The following is a 21,665-nucleotide window of genomic DNA, read 5'->3' on the forward strand; positions in this document are numbered from 1 at the left end:
CGGCATGGTGGCTCAGTGGTTAGCACTGCTGCCTCACAGCACCAGGGGCCCGAGTTCGATTCCAACCTTAGACAACTGTTTGTGTGGAGTTTACACAATCTCTATGTCTGCATGGGTTTTCTCCATGTGCTTCGATTTCCTCCCACAATCCAAAGATGTGTAGATTAGGTAGATTAGCCATGAGAAGTGCAGGGCTACGGGGATATGATAGAAAGTGGGTCTTGGTGGGGTGCTCTTCGGGGATGGGTCTAGGGAGGATGCTGTTCAGAGGATCGGCATGTACGCGATGGGCTGAATGGCCTGCTTCCACATTGTAAGGATTCTGTGATCCCTCAATCATGTCAAATATCCCAATTGCCCTTCCAATATTTTAAGCTCCAGGGGAATACGCCTAAGATTGCACAACCTGTCTTCATTACTGTATTTATACACAGTTCATGAATAGGCAATGTACCTCGCTCTAAAGCCAGTAGAGTCATAGAGATGGACAGCATGGAAACAGACCCTTCAGTCCAATTCGTCCATGCTGACCAAATATCCTAACCTAATCTAGTCCCATTTGCCAGCACTTGACCCACATCCTTCCAAACCCTTCCTATTCATATAACCATCCAGATGCCTTTTAAATGCTGTAATTGCACCAGCCTCCACCACTTCCTCTGGCAGCTCATTCCATACACGCACCATGCATGAAAAAGTTGCCCCTTAGGTCCCTTTTGAATTTTTCCCCCCTCATCCTAAACCTATGTCCTTTAGTTCTGGACTCCTCCAACCCAGGGAAAAGACTTTGTCTATTTATCCTATCCATGCCCCTCATGATTTTATAAGGTCACCCCTCAGCCTCTGACACTCCAGAGAAAACAACCCCAGCCTGTTCAGCCTCTCCCTATAGCTCAAACCCTCCAACCCTGGCAACATCCTTATAAATCTTTCTGAACCCTCTCAAGTTTCACTTGATCGTCCTGATAGGAAGGAGACCAGAATTGCACACAATTTTGCAAAAGTGGCCTAACCGATGTCCTGTACAGCTGCAAATCTTTCTTGAGCTGCAGGCACTGCACTGCTTAAAATTAAAAGTTAAAAATGTGGTCCATGCGTTGATGCTGATACAGTGTAATTTCAGCTGGCTCCTCTTCATAATACTTGCTCCATAATCCTTGATTGATAGTTGGGAAATATGTGGAAATCTGGCTAGATTCTTGCCAATTCTGGCAGATAGTCAGACAGCAGCAAAAGCAGTCGAGTAGTGGCCATTCTCCACAATTCTCCCTATTAGGAAATGACTGATCTTTTGTATGAAAAAATTAGAAAATTAAACTCCTGGGATCATGATTGACAAATTGAAAAAAAAATATTCAGTGATAGTAAGTAAAACAAATCAGATGTGGGGGACATTTTTATAGAATTGATATTGAGCGGAAATGGTGACGTAATCCAGCAACATTGTAAATCGTTGCCATGTATAGTTCTGGTCACCACTGTACCAAAGGAAGTAGGTGATCGTAAAGGTACAGAAGACAGCAATGATTGAAAGGATAGAGAGTTTGGATTATGAGGACTGATTATGTCTTCACTAGAATAAAAAAGGTGATCTAATCTTTAGCATTGTAAAGGAACTGCATAAAATAGGACATGGCCAGCTGTTTTACACTGTCCAGAACAAAAGAACTACAAGAACACAACCTGCACATTTTAATGTAGTAAATTCAAAACTAATCTAGAGGAACATTATTTCAGTAACAAAGTGACCAGTCTGTAGATCCCGCACCACCGGGCGATGGTACAATTTGTATTGATTCATCTCAATACAAATTAGAAACACTTATTTCAGCAAATGATAATTGGGGATGAAGTATGTCAGTAATTTGACACACGACATCATGAGTGGTGTATGCTCTGGCAAAAATTAGTTTAGACCCATGATTTTCAGAGTTCTCCATTACCATGGATTTCCTGGAGGCAAGTTAGCCAATTGGCCATTCCAGATTGTGGAAATTGAACCTTTTGTTTCAAATTCAATAGAAACTTAGTTAATGATGACTGTTCCCCTCCATCCAGCGTTCATGCTGTTTTCTGGAGTAGAGCAACTGATCGTGTGGCCATACAATTTAGAGTTGAATCATACAGCAATCAAGGTCAAGCAGCAAAGCAAACCTGCTGCAACAAAGCCTTGTTAGGGGGAAAATTCCCTTATTAGCTGAGAATATTAAATTAACCTGTTCTCAAAAGTTTGATTCACCTTTGCCAGATAATGGGTAAGTAAATATGCAGCTAACAGACTATGGAACCATACTATCCAGAAGGACTGGACACGATCTCTAGCCAGTTGCTGATTTATCTGATCTCCATTGAGTACTGCTAGTAACTACATGGGTTAGGAAGGGACAAATCAGGTAGGATTTCCATACCTAACCACTGCCATTGGTTAACCCTACCTTCTGTCATTTTCTGGCACTTGTGAAAATTATTTGGGTATGGGCAAGGTCTGGCTTGACTGATTTGGAACCTATATTTAAGTTTACACATGATCAACAGCTACTCTGACAACCTAAGAAGGTGGAAAATTAGAAACAATCAACTTTTTGTTTAAACAGAACAGCAGCCTTCACTGACAAATGTTCTTTCTCTTTTTCTCGACCCGATACAGTTTTATCACCACTCATTGTGGGCTACAGTTTTCATCTCGTGGAATCCGTCCTGGCTTGACCACAGTCCTAGCACGAAACCTGGACAAGAACACAATGGGCTACCTGCAGTGGCGCTGGGGTAGTCAGTCTGCCATGAATACCAGTCTAGTAAGAGACACTAAGACCAGTCACCTTACATTAGCCTTACAGGTAATGTAAATTTAAGCAATTTAAAACCTGTACTATTGTCTCTTGTATCCATCATACACATAACATTCAGTTCAAAGTATCTCTTCCTTCCTCCTGGTAATTTGAGGGGGCAATGAAACACAGTGATACTGTTACACAACTAGTAATCTAGAAACCCAGGTAATGATCTGGAGATCTGAGCTTGACTCCCATCATGTTAGAAGATGAAATTCAAATTCATAAAATCTAGAATAGAAAATGTAATGATGATTGAAATCATTGTCAGTTGTTGTAAAAAGAAACGACTGGTTCACTAATGTCCTTTGGTCAAGGAAATCTGCCAGTCTTTCTTGGTTTAATTGACCTATCACTAGGCGAGACTAGATTAGATTAGATTAGAATAGATTACTACAGCCTTACTTCGGCCCTACAAGTCCACACCGACCCGCTGAAGTGCAACCCACCCAAACCCATTCCCCTACATTTACCCCTGCCCCTAACACTACGGGCAATTTAACATGGCCAATTTACCTAACCTGCACATTTTTGGACTGTGGGAGGAAACCAGAGCACCCGGAGGAAACCCACGCAGACTCTGGGAGAATGTGCAAACTCCACACAGTCAGTCGTCTGAGGCGGGAATTGAACCTGGGTCTCTGGCGCTGTGAGGCAGCAGTGCTAACCGCTGTGCTGTCCACTAGTGAAACCATAGCCTGACATTGTCATATTCTTGGAATCATAATTTGCAAATCATGTCCCATATACCATTAACACCATCCCTGAGTATGTCCTGTCTCACCAGAACAAGAGACCCAGCAAAGGTGACAGCACAGAGATATACACATGAGGGAGAGAGTTTCCCTTGGTCCAGACCGCTCAAGGTCTCATGGCATCCAGTCAGACAAGGAAACCTTCTTCTGATTACCAGACACACCTCAGCTCATTAATCAGATCTTCTCCATGTGGAACACCACTTGGAGGAAATATTCAAGGTCAGTGTCCATCTCCAAGAGTTGCTCAACAGCACCACTACTGACTGAGCTGATGAAGTCCTAAGGGGAGGCAATGGCCAAGTGGTATTATCACTGGACTGTTAATCCAGAAACCCAGGTAGAATTCTGCTTCGAATCCTGGAATTTGAATTCAATTTACAAAACTCTGGAATTAATGATGACCATGAAACCATTGCTAATTGTCGAATAAACACACCTGGTTCACTCATATTGTGGACTAATGTGACTCCAAAGCCAGAGCAATGTGGGTTAGTCTTAAGTGACCTTCTGGGATGAGCAATAAATGCTGGCTTAGTCATCAACGCCCACATCCCATGAATGAATTAAAGGGTTTTTTTAAAATAGCTGCAAGATGGGGTCTGCAGCAAGTAGTAAGGGAATCAACAAGAGGGCAAAACATACTTGATCTCATCCACACCAATCTGCCTATTGCAGGTGCATTTGTCCACGATAGAGTCAGTAGGAATAGTTCTTGTGGAGATAAAGTCCCATTTTCACTTTGAGGATACTCCTCATGGTGTTATGTCATGCTATCTCTGTAACTAAATAGGATAGATTTGGAATAAATCTTGCAGCACAAGAATGAGCATCCATAATGCAATGTGGGGCATTGGCAGCAGAATTGTACATAATTGTAACACAGTCTACAATGTCGTGGACTGGCATATCCCCCATTCTACCACTACCATTAAGGCAGTGTTGAACCTTGGTTAAGTGAAGAATGCAGGACAGTATGTCATGAAAAGAATCAAACATATCTAAAAATGGGTGTCTACCTGGTGAAACCACTGCACACAAATACTTATATGCCAACAGCAAAAGCAGCATGTGATAGACAGAGCTAAGCAATTCCTCAACCAGTGGATGCAGTTCTAGCTGCATCCAGTTGTGAATAGTAATGGACAATTAAAACAACTCACAAGAGGAAGAGGCTACAAATGATGGGGAGCTCAGCATATCTGTGCAAACGATAAGGCAGTAATGTTCACTTTTGCAAGTGTTTCAGTCAGAAATATCAAGCAGCAAATCCATCTCAACCTCTTCCTGAGGTCCCCAGTATCACAGATGGGAGTCGTCAGTTAGTTTGATTCACTTTGTGTGATATCAAGAACTGATTAAAGGCACTGGATGCTGCAAAGGCTTTCTACACATTTCCATTAGAAACTCTGTCAGGATAGCTACTACACTGGTTAAGTACAGAGTAAAGATCACTCCATGCTGTTCCATCAAATACTCTCAAGATATTTAACCAAGGTTGCAACCATATTTAAGCTTCCTCCACATTGTCCTATCAAACACTGTCAGGAGTAGTGTGGAGAGAGTTTATATTGTATCGAACCCATGTAGCACTTGACCTAGGAGTTCTGATAATTAGGTAACTGATTCTGTGACCGAGTTGAGCAGAGCTCAAAATCTTGGCTCCATTCATGATGGTCACAGTACAAGTTCAGTATGGGTTGGAAATAGTTCATTTTACACTGTTGTAAGTTCAACCATGCTCAAGTAACATTTACATCTGTCACTTCTCCATCTTTGATTAACAGATTAGCAGCTTGTGTCCAGTTAAAAGTATGTTATTTAATGTGGCTTGATGCTTTCCAAATCCATCTTACATTGGCCTTCTGTAACTTGTACATAGTAGACACTTTTATCCGATCAGCCTGGTAAGGGTTTAAACCAGATCCCTTAAAGTAAATCTGATGAGTCACCCTGTACCCCACTACCAATCCTTAATATCACTGAGTAATCCCCATCCAAATCGCTCATAATCCATTACATTAGAACCTTTCGTAAGTAAGGAGGACAAAACTATAAACGGTACTCCAAAGTTAGACCTCATCTACGTTTTATACAATATTTGTAAAACATCCCTACTCGTATTCCATTCTTTTCGCAATAAACAACAGCATTACACCCTTAATTACTTGCTGTACCTGTGTACTGACTTCTTATGATTAATATAACAAGACACCCAGATCCCTGTGTACCTCCAAGTTCTGTGATTTTTCTACATTAAAACAATACGCTGCTTCAGTCTGTTTCACATTTTTCCACATACTAATTTTGCTGATTTGTTTACAGCTCGGAATTCCTCATTCATTTATGCTAATCAGCTACCAATACAAGTTCCAGGATGATGATCAAACCAGAATAAAGGGGACAATCAAGTAAGCTTTTTTTTTGTTGTAATTTTAAATATAAATTATTTAGACTGTATAAGAAACAGGCAATTCTAATGCACAACGTACAATATTAAATATTTATTAAAGCAAGGTAACTTTAATAATAATTAGAAGGTTAATGGTTTCAAGTGTTTCTAAGAATAAATGTGTAGAAGTGAATTACAGGATGAAACGCTAAGAGTTTCAGGCTGTTCCTATGTAGAATGAAGGCTTGTGTTTCCAGACTGGAAGTGAATCAAGGTTCAGGTGATTTATATAGAGAATAGCACACAATTGAAAATAAGCCACAGGCAGGGATCTCACCAAAGTATTGGGTGTTCATATGTAAAATTTAATTATAATTAACGGTGAACTACAGGCTGGAAAATTATAACAGATAACTAGGAATGAAAACTGCACAGAGGTAACAATGTTTGAACGGGTCTGGTGTGGTTCTGCCTGCAGGACTGGATTCTTCGGCACTTTGGTTGAATATGGTGCCGAGAGGAAGATCTCCAGACACAGCATCCTAGGAGCAACCGTCAGTATCGGAGTGCCTCAGGGAGTGTCCCTCAAAATTAAGTATGTACTGAAGATCATTTAGCTTATTCTCAAGATAATTTTCTTTGTCCAAGTTAGGAAGCCAGAATTGTTGACTTGAGGGATTTGTTGCAAGTTTACCATTTTTCAGGTGCTGTGTGTAATTGCTGTGTTACTTCGTGACATAGAGTAGCTTCAGTCCTTCTCTTTAACCCTGCAGGTCTTGCCATGCCTCACTGTTGTAACACACCGGAAATCAAATTGAGTTGTTCCTGGAGTTGTCACAAGTTTTTTTTTAATTTCAAAGTATGCAAATCCCCCAATTTACCTGTCTGATAGATTCAGGTTAACAGAAAATACTGACCAAGTTTCTGCACTGAACAATTATTTATTGCAAATAAATAGATTCTAACCTACTTCTAAACTCCTGCCCCAGGTTACATACACATTCAAACAGACACAGATGGACAAAGAAAACTGGTGTTTGGGTGGAATAAATAAACTATGAGGAAAGCAGTTCTATAGCACCAGACCACAGGATTTGCATGGGTGTTTCTTTTAGTCGCCAAGTTCTTTTAATCTTTTCCTTCAGGTTCTTTCACTTACTCACAGTAAGCTCATAGTGACTGATTAACAAATGAAAGTGACTTATTAGTTAAAAGCAACAGCTTGCAGCTACTAATGGGAAAAAACAACATGCATTCTTTAGCTTCAAATATTTTACGGACTGAGAAAGAGACAGCAGCGTTTCCAGTTCCAAAGATCTGGAGGTTTTTCAATATTGTTCATACTGACAAGCTGTACAGCTATCCAGTAACAAGTCAGAAAGTTATCATTAAGCTGCTAACCTTTGGTACCCATAAACCGGTCAGCTACTTGTTGCTGACCAGAGCTTACTTTTGTAGACACACCCTGCTGCTATGCCTTCTGTTTACCTCCTTGCTCCACTGGTTGCAAAGCAATACTGTAACCCCACAATGGGTTTCAGTACCTTACATTTTAAAAGTACAGCCACTCCTTTTATACAATTCAATCCACAATCCTAAACAAAGTAAGATAAAAGGATGTAGTCTTTACAATCTCCCACACGGGGAATTACAAAGATTTCTGAAGACTTTTCCATTAGAGAGCCAAATAAGAAATTACACAGGTTGGGGTTCAACTTCTTCCTCCTCATTTGCTTGAACCAGCTCATTAATGAGAGAGCTTGGCAAAGATTGAAAGTGGATTATCTGGCTGTCTCTGTCTGATTGTACCGAGAGAGCAGGGACAGAAATAGCTTTGCAGTTTAAATTTTATGAAAAATATTAATACCTTCTTGTTTTTAACAAGGCACCTAAAAGATGTTGTGTTGTTATTTTTCCTCTCCAGTAGAATTTTATGATGTGAAGATATCCTTCCTAATCATATCGCAACCAGGTGCCTTTTAAATGTTGTAATTGTACCCACCTCCACCACTTCCTCTGGCAGTTTGTTCCATACACACACAACTCTCTGTGTAAAAATGTTATCTTTGGGGTCCTTTTTAAATCTTTCCCCTCTCAACTTAAACCTATGTCTTCTACTTTTGGACTCCCCCATCCTATCCATGCTCCTCATGATTTTATAAACCTCTATAAGGTCACCTCTCAGCCTCTGATGCTCTAGGAACAAAAGGCCCAGCCTATTCAGCCTCTCCCTATAAATCAAACCCTCCAGTGCCAGTAACATCCTTGTAACTCTTTTCTGCGCTGTCTCAAGTTTTAATGATAACCTTCCTGTAGAAGAGCAACCGGAATTCCTGATGAAGGGCTTATGTCCAAAGCATTGAATCTCCCGCTCCTTGGATGCTACCTGACCTACTGTGCTTTTCCAACGCCATGCTTTTCAACTCGAACTAGAATTGTACGCAAAGGTAGCTTCACCAAAGTCTTGTACAGTCACAACATGACATCCAAACTTTTATACTCAGTGTTATGTCCAATGAAGACATGGTCCAAACACCGCCTTCACCATCCTGTTTACCTGTGACTCCAAGTTTAAGGAACTATGTATTTGCACTCCGAAACTTCTTTGTTCAGCAACACTCCCCAAAGCACTACCATTAATTGTACAAGTCCTACCCCAGTTTGCCTTATCAAAATGAACACCCCGCATGAATCTAAATTAAACTCTATTTGCCACACCCGGCCCATTTGCCTATCTGATCAAGGTCCCTGTACTCTGAGATTATCTTCTTCACTATCCACTACACCATCCAGAAGGAAATGGACCAAATGCTGGCAAATGGGACTCAGTCAGATTGGGATGTCTGGTATGGATGAGTTAGACTGAAGGCTCTGTTTCCATGCTGTATGACTTTTATCATTGTAGTGAGAGATACAGAACACAGCAGGTAGATGGAATACAGATCAGTCACTATCTAAATAAAGTTGATACAGGCTCAACGACGTAAAGGAGCTTATCCGATTCTTAAGAGTCATTGGGACCATCCTACAGACTGTGAAACACTTCTTACGTAATTATTCATTTTATTAATCTTAAGAGATTGTTCCTTCCTTGGCATTTCCTCAGTCCCTTCCAGAATATGATGATCTTAATAGCACGTGATAGGTAGAAGCTGCATCCAGTGACTATGGCAACAAGTATTCACAAACGGGAGTGACTTTTCTTTATCAAAAGCAAGCTGTTGATTCTTTTTGTGTTCCTCCTTAGGTTAGTGAGTAGAGGCACTGCTCAGAGTAGTAAAATTAAAGGTTCATTTTCAGGGCTGTGTTGCTTTAGGTGAATCGCAACTGATGCATTAGCAATAGAAAAGCCTTCTGAAACTCTTTGCACATGCAGAGTGGGCCTGTACTGAAGGCATGTTGTTTTGGTCCCTGCTCCTATTTTCATTCCCTAATTACCTGACACAATCCCTCTCCCTGGCAAAGGCCATTGATGAAGCCAGACTGTTTGTAACCTTGGTGTTGCCTGTGATCCCAAATTCATATGCCAATGCTAAGATTGCCTATTTCCAACCCTGAAACATTGCCTGCCTCTGCCCCTGCATCAGCTGATGTCTTACTAAAATCCGCAGCCAAGTCTTTATATTTGACAATTCCAATGCATTCCTAGATGGTCTCTAGTCTTTGACCTTCCATAAACATGGGGTCATCTAAATCTTCCCTGCCAGAGTTTGATCTTGCACCAAGTCCTGATCCCTATCAGCTTTGTGCTTGCTAATCTACATTGACTCCCAGTCAAACAATGTCTTGGTTTTGAAATGTTTATCTTATTTTTCAAATCCTTCCGTAACCCATCTCCATAATCTCCTCCAGACTCCAGCCTTCTGTGAAATCTCTGTTGCTCTAATTCTGGCCTCTTGTTTTCTCTGATTTTTCTTTTGCTTTACCACCTTCTCTTGCCAAGGTTCTAACTAGTACCATCCCTGCATAGTTGTGCCTTGCTTTCCACTTTTTTAAGGCATTCCTTAGCCCTTCTCAAGGTTTTGGTCATCTGACCTAAATCTCCTTGTATAACTTTGTCATACTTTGTTTTATAATGCTTTTTTGGACATTTTATGATATTGAATTATTGTACAAGCCTCATCCCAACAATTAGAAGTGGATGTCCAGCTGCTGAATGAGTATTTCATGAGCAAATAAAACTGCCGCAGTGCCTTATTATAATGCCTAAGGATTGTGTAGTGGACTGGAATCCTTTAATCAGTAGAATAACCTGTGTTCATGATTTTTACTTTTCCTTCCTGAATTTTGTTTTTAAACCTTTCTTTTGCTCCAGGTTAAATCGAGCCAGCCAGACTTACTTCTTCCCTATTCATCTAACAGACCAACTCTTGCCCAGTGCCATCTTCTATGCTACAATTGGACCTCTAGTGTTCTATTTTGCCATGCACCGGCTTATCATCAAGCCCTACCTCCGAATGCAGAAAGAAAAGTGAGTGTGCTTTTGCCTGGCTGTCAAACTGTCTAGGTTTTTCTTCTCTATTCCTTCTGTATTTTTCATTCTCCACTTGCAGCTGATCAGTTGTTCATTCACCACAATGTACTACTACCTTCTTCTCTACTGAACCATAGAGAGCAGAAAGCCCCAGGCATCCAAAGAGGAAAAGCAAACTAATGCTATTTGATATTGAAATCCATTGTGCACTTAGAAATTTATGATGATTACTAAATACTCTGGTATAATCTAGTAAGAGAATGTGAGTACTATCTCAGTTTTTGCAAACTGTCTATTAGATTCTTGGATCGGTTAGGCACTATTTTAAGCCAGTGGCGTTGTTCTACTTATAAACTGTCTGATACCCTTGGTTTGACACTTGCCTGTAGCTGATTCAAAGTGTCCACTATTCAATTTCTAAATTTTCCAATGCAATCTTTTAGAACCTGGTGGATAGTCTGATCTTGGATCTTTACCATTTAGTTTAGATAAACGACACATATTTGTTAGATTTTTACCTGCAACTTTATCTTCAATCCATTGCATGAAGTATTTTAAATATTTTGCATGCAAATCTTAATTATTTTTCTCCAATTCAGATTTCTTTCCTAAATATGAATTTTCATTGCAATCTTTGCCATTGTAAATTTCTATGTCAATATTTCCCATTAAAGTTTGCTGTGACAGCTATCATGGTACAGGCCACTGGGTGGCACAAGAGAAAGTTTCTGATGCGTCTCAACTCCACAACAATCTGGTAGAGAAATGTAGTTATCAATTGGCTGTCAGCAGCACTAGCTGAAATGTTCTATTTCGGTGAGGTAATTTTTGCCTATGACCTTTATTAGACTGAAAATGGCTCGTCTCAGAAGCTAAGACTTGCTTAGTATTTAGATGAAGGATCACCCGAGAATATTTTTTCACAGAAAGGAAGACCTTGACACCAATAACATGTACGCCAAACTTTATTCTCATTGATTTACGAGGTTATAATTAAATCAGTATTATTACCTCCTAACTTCAATATTGAATAAATTATATATCTCATTACCAAAATTGTAAAGATTTGAAATGATATAACTACGTAATTTAACTTTGTTTATTAACTGTGACAGTCCGTTTAGGTTTCCATCAAAGCTTACGGAGATTGCAATAAATTAATAGAGTACACTATGTTGGTAAAATATCATCTTCTGTATTGGAGCCATTCAAACTCAAATTAATGCCGACAGCTGGGGGTCCTTATACCTAGAGCCATTGAGGCTGAGGGGTGACTTCATAGAGGTTTATAAAATTGTGAGGGGCACAGAAAAGATCTTTTCCCTAGAGTGGGGGAGTTCAAAAAACTAGGGGCATATTTTTAAGGTGAGAGGAGGAAGATTTAAAAAGGACACGAGGGGAAACTATTTTACGCAGAGAGTGATTCGTGTGTGGAATGAACTGCCGGGGAAGTCGTGGATGTTGGCACAGTTACACTGTTTAGAAGACATTTGGATACGTTCATGAACAGGAAATATTTGAAGGGATATGGGCCAAACGCAGACAAGTGGGATTAGTTTGGTTTGGGAACATGGTCAGCGTAGACTAGGTGGACCAATGAGTCTGTTTCCATGCTGTATAAATTTATGGCTCTTTATGGCTACAATATACAGCAGGCTTGGGCTTTTGTTGCACAGTGGTAATGTCTCTACTTTTGAGCTAATTGGACCAAGTTCAACTCCCACTAACCCAAGAGGTGAGTCATAATGAGTCCAAACAGGTTGATTTAAAAATAACTAAATCAATGAAACCCTGTTAGATTGCTCATAGCGAGTTTTGAGAAGATTTGTAGCTCAGGTTGTTTATTTTCAGCTGTTTTTCCCTGTATTTCTCCTACTTTGTTAGGAAATCCTTTTAATACCATTTTTTTTTGTTTTACTGGGTGTAAAAATTTGAGACTTCTGGCGGTCACTTAAATAACGTGCTGTTTTGTTTTGTGTGCATATATGTGACAGAGAATTAGAGAAACAAAGAGAAAGTTCATCGAGTACTATAGCATTGAAGAAACAAGAGGCTGAGGCAGCGGTAAGTGCAGTCGTTGAAACAAGGAGAGGAAATGGTATAAATCTCATATAATCTGAGAGAGGGATTACTTGTTTTAAAATCAGAGTTCCCCACCCAAGATGATGGCGTGAGTCTTTGGAGCTCCCTTCCTAAAAAGGTGAAACAGAATCTTAAAGGCAGAGATAGGTCGATTCTGTTAAGAAAGGAGCTGAAAGATTCTTAGGGCTAGGTGGGAATGCTAATTTAATGTTACAATTAGATTAGCCGTGACCTTATTGAATTGCAGAGCAAGCTCAAGGAGCTAAGTAGCCTACTTTTGCTCATTCATCTGCTTATATGTGACAGCAACATTCTTCACAGCAGTTACGTAGGAATAAATAATCATTCAACTCATATAGCCTGTTGCACTGTTCACTAAGTTCATGATTGACCTGTATCGTAATTCTGCTGTGTTATCTTGGCTTCATGTCTCTAGATAACCTTAGCTAGCAAAAAAAACCCTAAAACTATTAATTGAGTTAGCTTCAACTACTTAGGTGGGAGAGAGTTTGACACTTCTACCATCTTTTACCTGAAGAAATGTCTCTTAACTTGCCTCCTCCTGGTTCTAGTTTTTGGGTTGGATCACATGGTTTCAGACTCCAGCTAGACTTAGGAGCTTTAATCCGAAAGCATGGATAGACTAATTAATAAAATTAGATCACATTCGATTCGGGGTGAACTTACCAATTGGATGCAAAATTCTCTTTGGATGAGAATATAGGAAACGTGGTCAGTAATTTTGCAGGTGATTCCAAAATTAGTGGTATAGTGGACAGCAAAGAAGGTTCTCTAAGATTACAAAGACATCTTGATCAATTTGGTCAAAGGGTTAAGAAATGGCAGACAGAGTTTAATTTGGATAAATGTGAGGTATTGCATTTTGGTGAAACAAACAAGGGCAGGGTTTACACAATTAATGGTAAAGCCCTGGCTAGTGCTGTAGAACAGAGAGGTAAGGGTTCAGGCACATAATTCTTTGAAACTTGCATCACAGGTAAACAGGGTGGTTAAGAAGGTACTTGGCACACTTGCCCTCATTTTCTCAGACCTTTGAGTATAGGAGTTGGGACATCATGTTGAGGTTGTACAGTAACTTGATGAGGCCTCTTCTGAAATAATGTGTGTGGTTCTGATTGCCCTATTTAAGAAGGATCTTGTTATTCTGGAGAGAGTTCAGAAAAGATTTGTCAAGATGTTGTCAGGAGTGGAGGGTTTGAGTTATAAAAATTGGCCATGAGAAATTCACAAATGTTTATTTTCTGCATCGAGTAGGAAAATCAATTCAATGCATATACATCATTTAGAGTAGGGAGTAATCTATTAAAAGTACTAAGACTTTCTTTAATAGTTTTTGCTTTTAATTTTAAGGTCCGGTTGATGCAGGAGTCTGTGAGGAGGATAATAGAAATAGAAGAGTCCAAACTAGGTCAGAACTTAATATTGCTTATCTGGATTTCAATTTCAATCATCTGTCAGGTATTTTTTTGCTGCATTTTCTTCTCACCCATTAATGCTGCATAAGCCAGCCACTGACTGTAAAGTGGCCTGAGCTACAAAACTGTAGAGAAAAACATCGGAAAGTTTATTGAAAACTGAAATTCTTCCTCCAAATTAATGCAACGCTGAGAGATTAATTTACTTTGTAATGTCTACCTGAGCAAAATAGTGAATAAGAGCTGAAAATGTGTTGCTGGAAAAGCACAGCAGGTCAGGCAGCATCCAAGGAGCAGGAGAATCAACGTTTCGGGCATGAGCCCTTCTTATTCCTTCAGAAGGGCTCATGCCCGAAACGTCGATTCTCCTGCTCCTTGGATGCTGCCTGACCTGCTGCGCTTTTCCAGCAACACATTTTCAGCTCTGATCACCAGCATCTGCAGTCCTCACTTTCTCCCAAAATAGTGAATATCATAGCTGAAGATAATGAAAACATGTAAACCAGTTTGGACCCATATGTTCACGAAAGAGGAGGAGAGAAATCTGTGGCTTATGTCTGTGGAGAAATTGCACTTCTCAACATCATCATTCTTAGATTCTGTATATAATGTGAGAAGATGATGATAGCCATGTTTCCAGTCTTCTCTATGTATCTGCCTTCTGCTAATATTTATGTAGTTTCAGAGAGAAATTCTCTCATCTGATCCATAGCCTCATTCTTCAAGAGTCTATGACCCACATCTGAACATGCGAGGGGGTCCTTGAGTCCAATATTCACACAATCCTGGAATCCCCTTGTACTAAATGGCAAAGCGCAGATTGGGAATGGAAAGAAAGCCAGAGCTAATCAATAATTGCTATGGATGTTTCATATCTTGAATATTATAATTCAGATAAACCCAGACCAAATTAACAAATATAGCCACGCTGTGCCAGACCCTACAAAGACGGGAATCCACTGACCCCCAAGCTTTCATCACAATCCTTAAGAATCGTTCTGTTCATGAACTTCGTATTGAGAATCTCTGTTTTAGACTCCCACTGCTTTGTACAGCAGTATTGGGCATGTCTGTGTGAATATGATATTGCTGAACATGTGTAAATATCTACTTGTCTCCTCAGGCTTAATTATTACCAATGCCTGGTATGGAAAGTTTGTAACTGACAGCAGTGGGAAGAATGAGAGGGCCAAGGTGATTGATGTGACAGTTCCTCTTCAGTGTCTGGTAAAGGAGTCAAAACTCATTCTTACTGAAGCCTGTAAGGTGAGGCTAAATATTTATTTGATAAAAAGTTGCCCTTTGCATTGGTTTGCCAACACTGTATTGCTTTCACTGCTCTCATTCTGGACCAAGAGAACTTTTTTTTTCCCTTTCTCCATCTTTTCAACTACCTGCCGTACCTGCTTCCTCTTAATTCAATCTCTCCTCAAGGTTTCTTCTGACCTGCGGAAGTGTGGCTCCCAAGTGTATCTCAGCAATGATCAAGAAGAACAGCAAAGACATATTTGCATTTATGCAACCGTTTCACAGCCTCAACTTCCTGAAGCACCTTACAGCCATTTAAGTCATTCTGAGGTGTTGTTACTATTGTAATTAAAGTAACACAGAAGCCAATTTATACAGACAATTTATACAGAATAACAATGTGACAATGATGCAATAATCTGTTTTAAGATGTTGATTGGGAGATAATTATTGGCTAAGACACACATTAGCTAAGAAGTGGGAGTAGAAATAGCTCTTCAGTCTTTCAAACCTCCTTCAACTTTCAATGAGATCATGGTTGAAATGCCACATCAGCTCCTCTATCCTAACTTATTGACCAAGAATGTCTGGATCACAGTATTGAATATACTCATTAACTGGCATCACAGTACTCTGGGGCAGAGAATTCTGAAGGTTCCAATCTTTCGAGTGAAAGAATTTCCCCTTATCTCATTCCTAAGTGACAATCTAGTTATCCTGAATCTATGCCCCCAATTCAGGAGCAAAGGGAGCATTTTTCTTGAACATCTACCTTGCCAAGTTGTCCTAGAATTTTATGCTTTTCAGTCAGATCACCTCTCATTCTTCTGACATTGAGAGAGCATGGGTCCACTCGACTGTTCTTATAGGGCAGCAGCCTCATTCCAAGAATCCATCCTAGTAATCCTTTGTTGCAATTCCTCTAAAGTAAGTACATCCATCCTTCTGCAGTCTTCTGCTGTGATCTTACCAAAGTCATAATACTTGTATCAAGACTTTCTTATTCTTGTACGTTCTTCAATTCTTTTGCTGTTAAAGCTAACGTACAATTTGCCTTTCTAATGTGTTATCATAGAATCCCTACAGTACGGAAACAGGCCCTTCGGCCCAACAAGTCCGCACCGACCCTCTGAAGAGCAACCCACCCAGACCCATTCCCCTACCCTATTACTCCACATTTCACCCCTGACTAATGCAACTAACCTACACCTCCCTGATGTACTATGGGCAATTTAGCATGGCCAATTCACCTAATCTGCACATCTTTGGGTCGTGGGAAGAAACCAGAGCACCAGAGATCATTTTACTTCTGTGATTCAAGTGCAGAGGAATCCAAATTCTTATTACCAGCATTATAATAATGCTTTATCTTTTGAAACTATTCCTCTTTTCCATATTTCCCATCATTGTGGATAATTTGCCGGGCGGCACGGTGGCACAGTGGTTAGCACTGCTGCCTCACAGCGCCAGTGACCCGGGTTCAATTCCCACCTCAGGCGACTGACTGTGTGGAGTTTGCACGTTCTCCCCGTGTCTGCGTGGGTTTCCTCCGGGTGCTCCGGTTTCCTCCCACAGTCCAAAGATGTGCAGGGCTTGTTGGGCCGAAGGGCCTGTTTCCACACTGTAATGTAATCTAATCTAATCTAATCTAAATTTCATACTTATGGCAAAAGTCTAGATTAGAGTAGTGCTGGAAAAGCACAGCAGGTCAGGCATTGTCCAACGAGCAGGAAAATTGATATTTCGGTTAAAAGCCCTTCATCAGGAATGAATTTCATACTTATACTCTTTACATTCCATCTGCCAGTTCATATCCATCCACTTAGCCCGACTGTGTTCCTTTGCATACTCGTTGCAAGCTCCTCAGTTTCTTTTCTCCCCTAACTTTGCATTGTCAGCAAACTTTTTTATATTACATTCAATCCAGTCATCCAAATCTCGATCTAGATTGCTTGAGCTATTGCTCTTTACATTGATCCTCCCAACACAACATTAGTTACACGTTGCTATCTGGAAAACTGCCAGTCCATTTATACATCCTGTTTTCTGTCCATTAGCCTATCTGAACTAACGTATTTTTCCCCAATCCCATGGACATAATCTTGTGCAGCAATTTCCTCTAGTGCCTTGCTGAATGCTTTCTGAAAATCCAAATATACTACATTTCTCTGATTTCCCTTTACCTACTATTACACCTTCAAAAAGGTAAACCATGATTTTTTCCTATTCGTAGTGATTTTCCCAAGTGCCCAATTACTGTGTCCTGAATAATGGATTCTAGCAGTTTTACCTATTACTAATGGCCTTTGATTCCCTCCTTTTTTTTAAATACCAAGGTTATATTTAATGTAGTGTAGTGTACAAAAACTAATGTAGTGTACAAAATCCCATGCAAGGACTGCACAAAACACTATATAGGACAAACAGGAAGACAGCTAACGATCCGCATCCATGAACATCAACTAGCCACAAAACGCCACGACCAGCTATCCTTAGTAGCCACACACGCAGATGACAAGCAACATGAATTCAACTGGGACAACACTACCATTATAGGGCAAGCCAAACAAAGAACAACCAGGGAATTCCTAGAAGCATGGCACTCATCCACAAACTCCATCAACAAACACATCGACCTGGACCCAATATACCGGCCACTACAGCGGACAGCTGAAACTGACAACCGAAAGCGACAGGGACAGGCCACTATAAATGGCGGAGGAAACGCCACAGAAGCGCTTCACAGGAGGCTCCCAAGCACTGAGGATGTCACCTAGACAGGGGACGAAACGTTTGCAACAAAAATTTCCAGCTCGGCGAACAGAACCACAACAACGAGCACCCGAGCTACAAATCTTCACCCAAACTTTGAAGTTATATTTACACATTGTGAACCACTCCCCTACTCTTTTCTTTGCAATAGTGCCACCTGAGGCAACAGACAGGGCTTTAGTTTACAGCTTATCTGAGAGGTGGCATTTCAGTGGTGCTGCTGTTCCTAAGTGCTGCTTGCCTACAATATTTGCTCAAGTTTCTGGAGAGGGCCTGTAACGTGTAACCTGCTGACCTGAGGTGACTGCAAACTATTGAGTGCTATGATGTGGGAATTTGATCCAAGCAGTGATGTAACATCCGATACTATAATGTACAGCTCTTTCGTTCTCTTTTCAAATCTCTCCACCTCTGTGCTCTGTCCTGGCCATCAAAAAGCTCCTTATAATATACCACTTGGTCAAAGTGTTTAGTCACCATGCTGCCAATTCATCCCCTTTACTCAGGAACCTTGAACACGGTTCATAATTCTTCGGGTAGTTTCTCAACATTGAACATAGATATGTTCTATTAAACAAAGAATGAACTTTAATTTAAAATGTTTTTTGTGACCTTAGTACATCTCAGAACATGTCTCGTACAATTGAAGTACAGTAATTGTTGCAATTTAAGGAAACACATAGTCCATTTGCACACAGAACCTTTCACAAATAGCAATGCTGTTCAGTTCTGATATTGTTTAGGATAATTGTTGACCAGGTAACTTGGAGAACCTGCTGTAATACACCCAGCTAAAATAATCTCAATTTAATATTTCATCTGAGTGCAGTATTTCCACATTACTGCACTGGTCTGTTAGTCCGAATTGTATAGTCAAATACTGCAACAGGGTTTGAGCCTGCAATTACTTGTCTCAAAGTTCAATGTGCTGCCAGTTGAGTTAAGCTGCTACATACCAGTGAGGTAAGTTAAAGTTCCAAAACAAAGTTGTCATTAAATGGGGAGAGCAAAGTTTGAATTTTAATTTCCTTGAGGACCTGTTATAGTGTACATTGCCAGATTCTTCCTACTGAATTCGGTTGTGTGTTTGTATAATCATTCACAAACTATATGTTTATTACAGATTAGTGTACCAGGATTCTATGACCCATGTGTCGGAGAGGAAAAGAGCCTAAAAGTGATCTATTTGTTCCGAGGGGTTCTGCACCAGGTCATGACAGCCGATAATGAATCCCTCAGGATACCAAAGCAATGTGAGTTATATTCAAAATTATGTCCAGGAGACAATGGAGATGATGAAAAGTCCTCAATAACATGGTGAGCTCTTATTCCCAGTTCACTAGATACAAATTTCACTTCCATACAGTTACTTTCTCCACTGAAATTTCACATTTCAGTCATTAATATGGAACATTTCCAAGAACTTTCTGAAGTGATATGGTCAGTAATACCTTGGGCCATCAGTTTGTTAATAAATGAGAACGTGAACTGGATCTTGCAGGAAAAATAACTACGTTAAACAGACACTAGTCCATCAATGAGTGCAGGAGATTGAGAGACCTGTATTTTGAGAACTTGCTGGCTCATTTACACCACATTGATTGTCAGGGGAAATTGTCAGAAATGGTTAATGTCTGACAGTTGTGTGGGAAATGAGTTACTTTCCTGTTAAAGCCCAAGCCTGAACTTTTTGTAGGTTAGATTGCATTTGTATATTGACTTCTACATTATCTGAAGAGTTGCAAATGGAAATCAAAGCTAAACATTAGTTGGGGGAATGAAATTTATTTTGCAAGACGTCATGCAAGCACTTAAATAGAAAGGACAGTTAATATGAATTCAAGCAAGGTTCAATTGAATAAAAGTTTAATTGTCTTGCTATATTTTTATCCACCCCAAGCCCAAGGTATTACTGACCATATCACTTCAGAAAGTTCTTGGAAATGTTCCATATTAATGACTGAAATGTGAAATTTCAGTGGAGAAAGTAACTGTATGGAAGTGAAATTTGTATCAAGTGAACTGGGAATAAGAGCTCACCATGTCATTGAGGACTTTTCATCATCTCCATTGTCTCCCAACCCACACAGAATAAATCTGTTGCAATCAGCATTTTTGTCCAATTTAAAAGTTTGTTACTGCTGCAAACTGAGATTTTGTTTGCTTTCAGTGTTTTTGCCTTTATGAAAGTGATGGAAATGTTTGATTTATTTGAACCTTGCGTTAAATTTGAAAATGTAACCCATTAACTTTTCAGTTGAAGTTCTTCACTAATAAAGCTGTCTCATCAGCTTCTTTGTTTTGAAGATGCTACTAGATTTGGTTATTCCTGCTCATCGATGAGTTGTCTGTTACTGCAAAATAACAGTTTCCTCTGATTCCCTTCACAGCACACAGGATTGACACAGATGGCTGAGGAGAAAGTGATTTGCAGGCTGTGATGAGAAGTTGAACCTGAACAGAGACCAGCTGCTAAAACTCTTCAGTGTCCCATAAATTAAAGAGAGTGCACATATAATTATTTTTATGTATGTAGAATTTTTTTGGTTCTTTTCAATGTACAAAGATTTAAAAACTGCTTTTACAGATCACTAAATAGCAACATCCGGTTGTGGGTTTCTCCGTGTCATCTGTCACAGAATGCTGTAACAATTTGAAGTTTGGGATTCAGACCTTTTGTCAGTGATTCCTGTACCCTGGAAGAAGATTCCATTTTATGAAGTCTATTTGATGTATAAAGAAAATTAAAATTAAAACCAGACGCTATTACCATAATAAACCTTGCTTTTGAATAGAAATCCCCTCCTGCCTTATCCCTATCCCTGCAAACTACCCCCAACCAAACTACTACTGCTGTAAACTGAAACTCTCATCCCACCTATTTTGTTTATGCACCAACTCAGGTCTTGCATATTGACTCCAATATGATGTATCTTCACTATAAATCTCTCTCTCAATTTTTTTTGTCACCCCACTTCTCCCCTTCCATCAAATCTCTTGCTATGTTTGTGTTACTGCTGGGCTATGTGACATTTATATAAATATCAATCAACGCAATAGGAGTGCAGCATGGGAATATCGAACGTTTTGCTGGTTCAGACTCTAAGGACAGTTCAGGTTATGGTTCAATGTCACAACAGCAATCACTATTGAACTATAGGCACTGACAAAGTTAGATTTATCAATGGCTTTATCACACATGCTGGCAATGGGAAAGACTGGCTGTAATAATTATCTTTGCAATGTGTTCTAAAATAGAAAAAAATCAGCAGCACAAAACTATGAAGGTATGGATTCTCAGGATCTATGTATCCACAAGAGCCTGGAGTATTTGCAGTCATGCTAATTTTCAACATATACAGATACAGTCAGAAGTTTGAGCTTATTCTTGGTGCTGATCAGCACCCGAAAAGCACACTCCTGAAACCAGTCCTTCTATGAGCATGTCAACTCACTACACTACACTATACCATACCAGCTGCTCAAAGGCAAAAGTGAGGACTGCAGATGCTGGAGACCAGAGACAAGATTAGAGTGGTGCTGGAAAAGCACAGCAGGTCAGGCAGCATCCGAGGAGTACTAAAATCAACATTATGGACCGGAGCCCTTCAGCAGGAAGGGCTCCTGCCTGAAATGTCGATTTTCCTACTCCGCAGATGCTGCCTGGCCTACTGT

General features: G+C 40.0%; 2 protein-coding genes across 2 annotated transcripts in view; one reads left to right on the plus strand and one right to left on the minus strand.

Annotated features, from left to right (window-relative positions):
- The window catches only part of LOC122540368 (dnaJ homolog subfamily C member 11), a 47,411-nt gene extending 26,642 nt beyond the window's left edge, over positions 1-20,769 (plus strand). The window contains exons 8-16 of the mRNA XM_043675988.2: positions 2,648-2,837; positions 5,912-5,997; positions 6,457-6,573; positions 10,294-10,449; positions 12,447-12,516; positions 13,906-13,963; positions 15,094-15,236; positions 19,114-19,243; positions 20,381-20,769. Of these exons, the coding sequence (XP_043531923.1) occupies positions 2,648-2,837; positions 5,912-5,997; positions 6,457-6,573; positions 10,294-10,449; positions 12,447-12,516; positions 13,906-13,963; positions 15,094-15,236; positions 19,114-19,243; positions 20,381-20,406 (976 nt within the window). The 3' untranslated portion in view covers positions 20,407-20,769. The remainder of the gene's footprint in view (positions 1-2,647; positions 2,838-5,911; positions 5,998-6,456; positions 6,574-10,293; positions 10,450-12,446; positions 12,517-13,905; positions 13,964-15,093; positions 15,237-19,113; positions 19,244-20,380) is intronic.
- LOC122540367 (uncharacterized) overlaps positions 1-21,665 on the minus strand; it is an 81,725-nt gene that overhangs the window by 9,316 nt on the left and 50,744 nt on the right. The window lies entirely within an intron of this gene.

Source organism: Chiloscyllium plagiosum, unplaced genomic scaffold, assembly GCF_037043375.1.
Source record: "Chiloscyllium plagiosum isolate Xiang-an unplaced genomic scaffold, Cpla_swu_hap1 HiC_scaffold_37, whole genome shotgun sequence".
NCBI classification, from domain to species: domain Eukaryota; kingdom Metazoa; phylum Chordata; class Chondrichthyes; order Orectolobiformes; family Hemiscylliidae; genus Chiloscyllium; species Chiloscyllium plagiosum.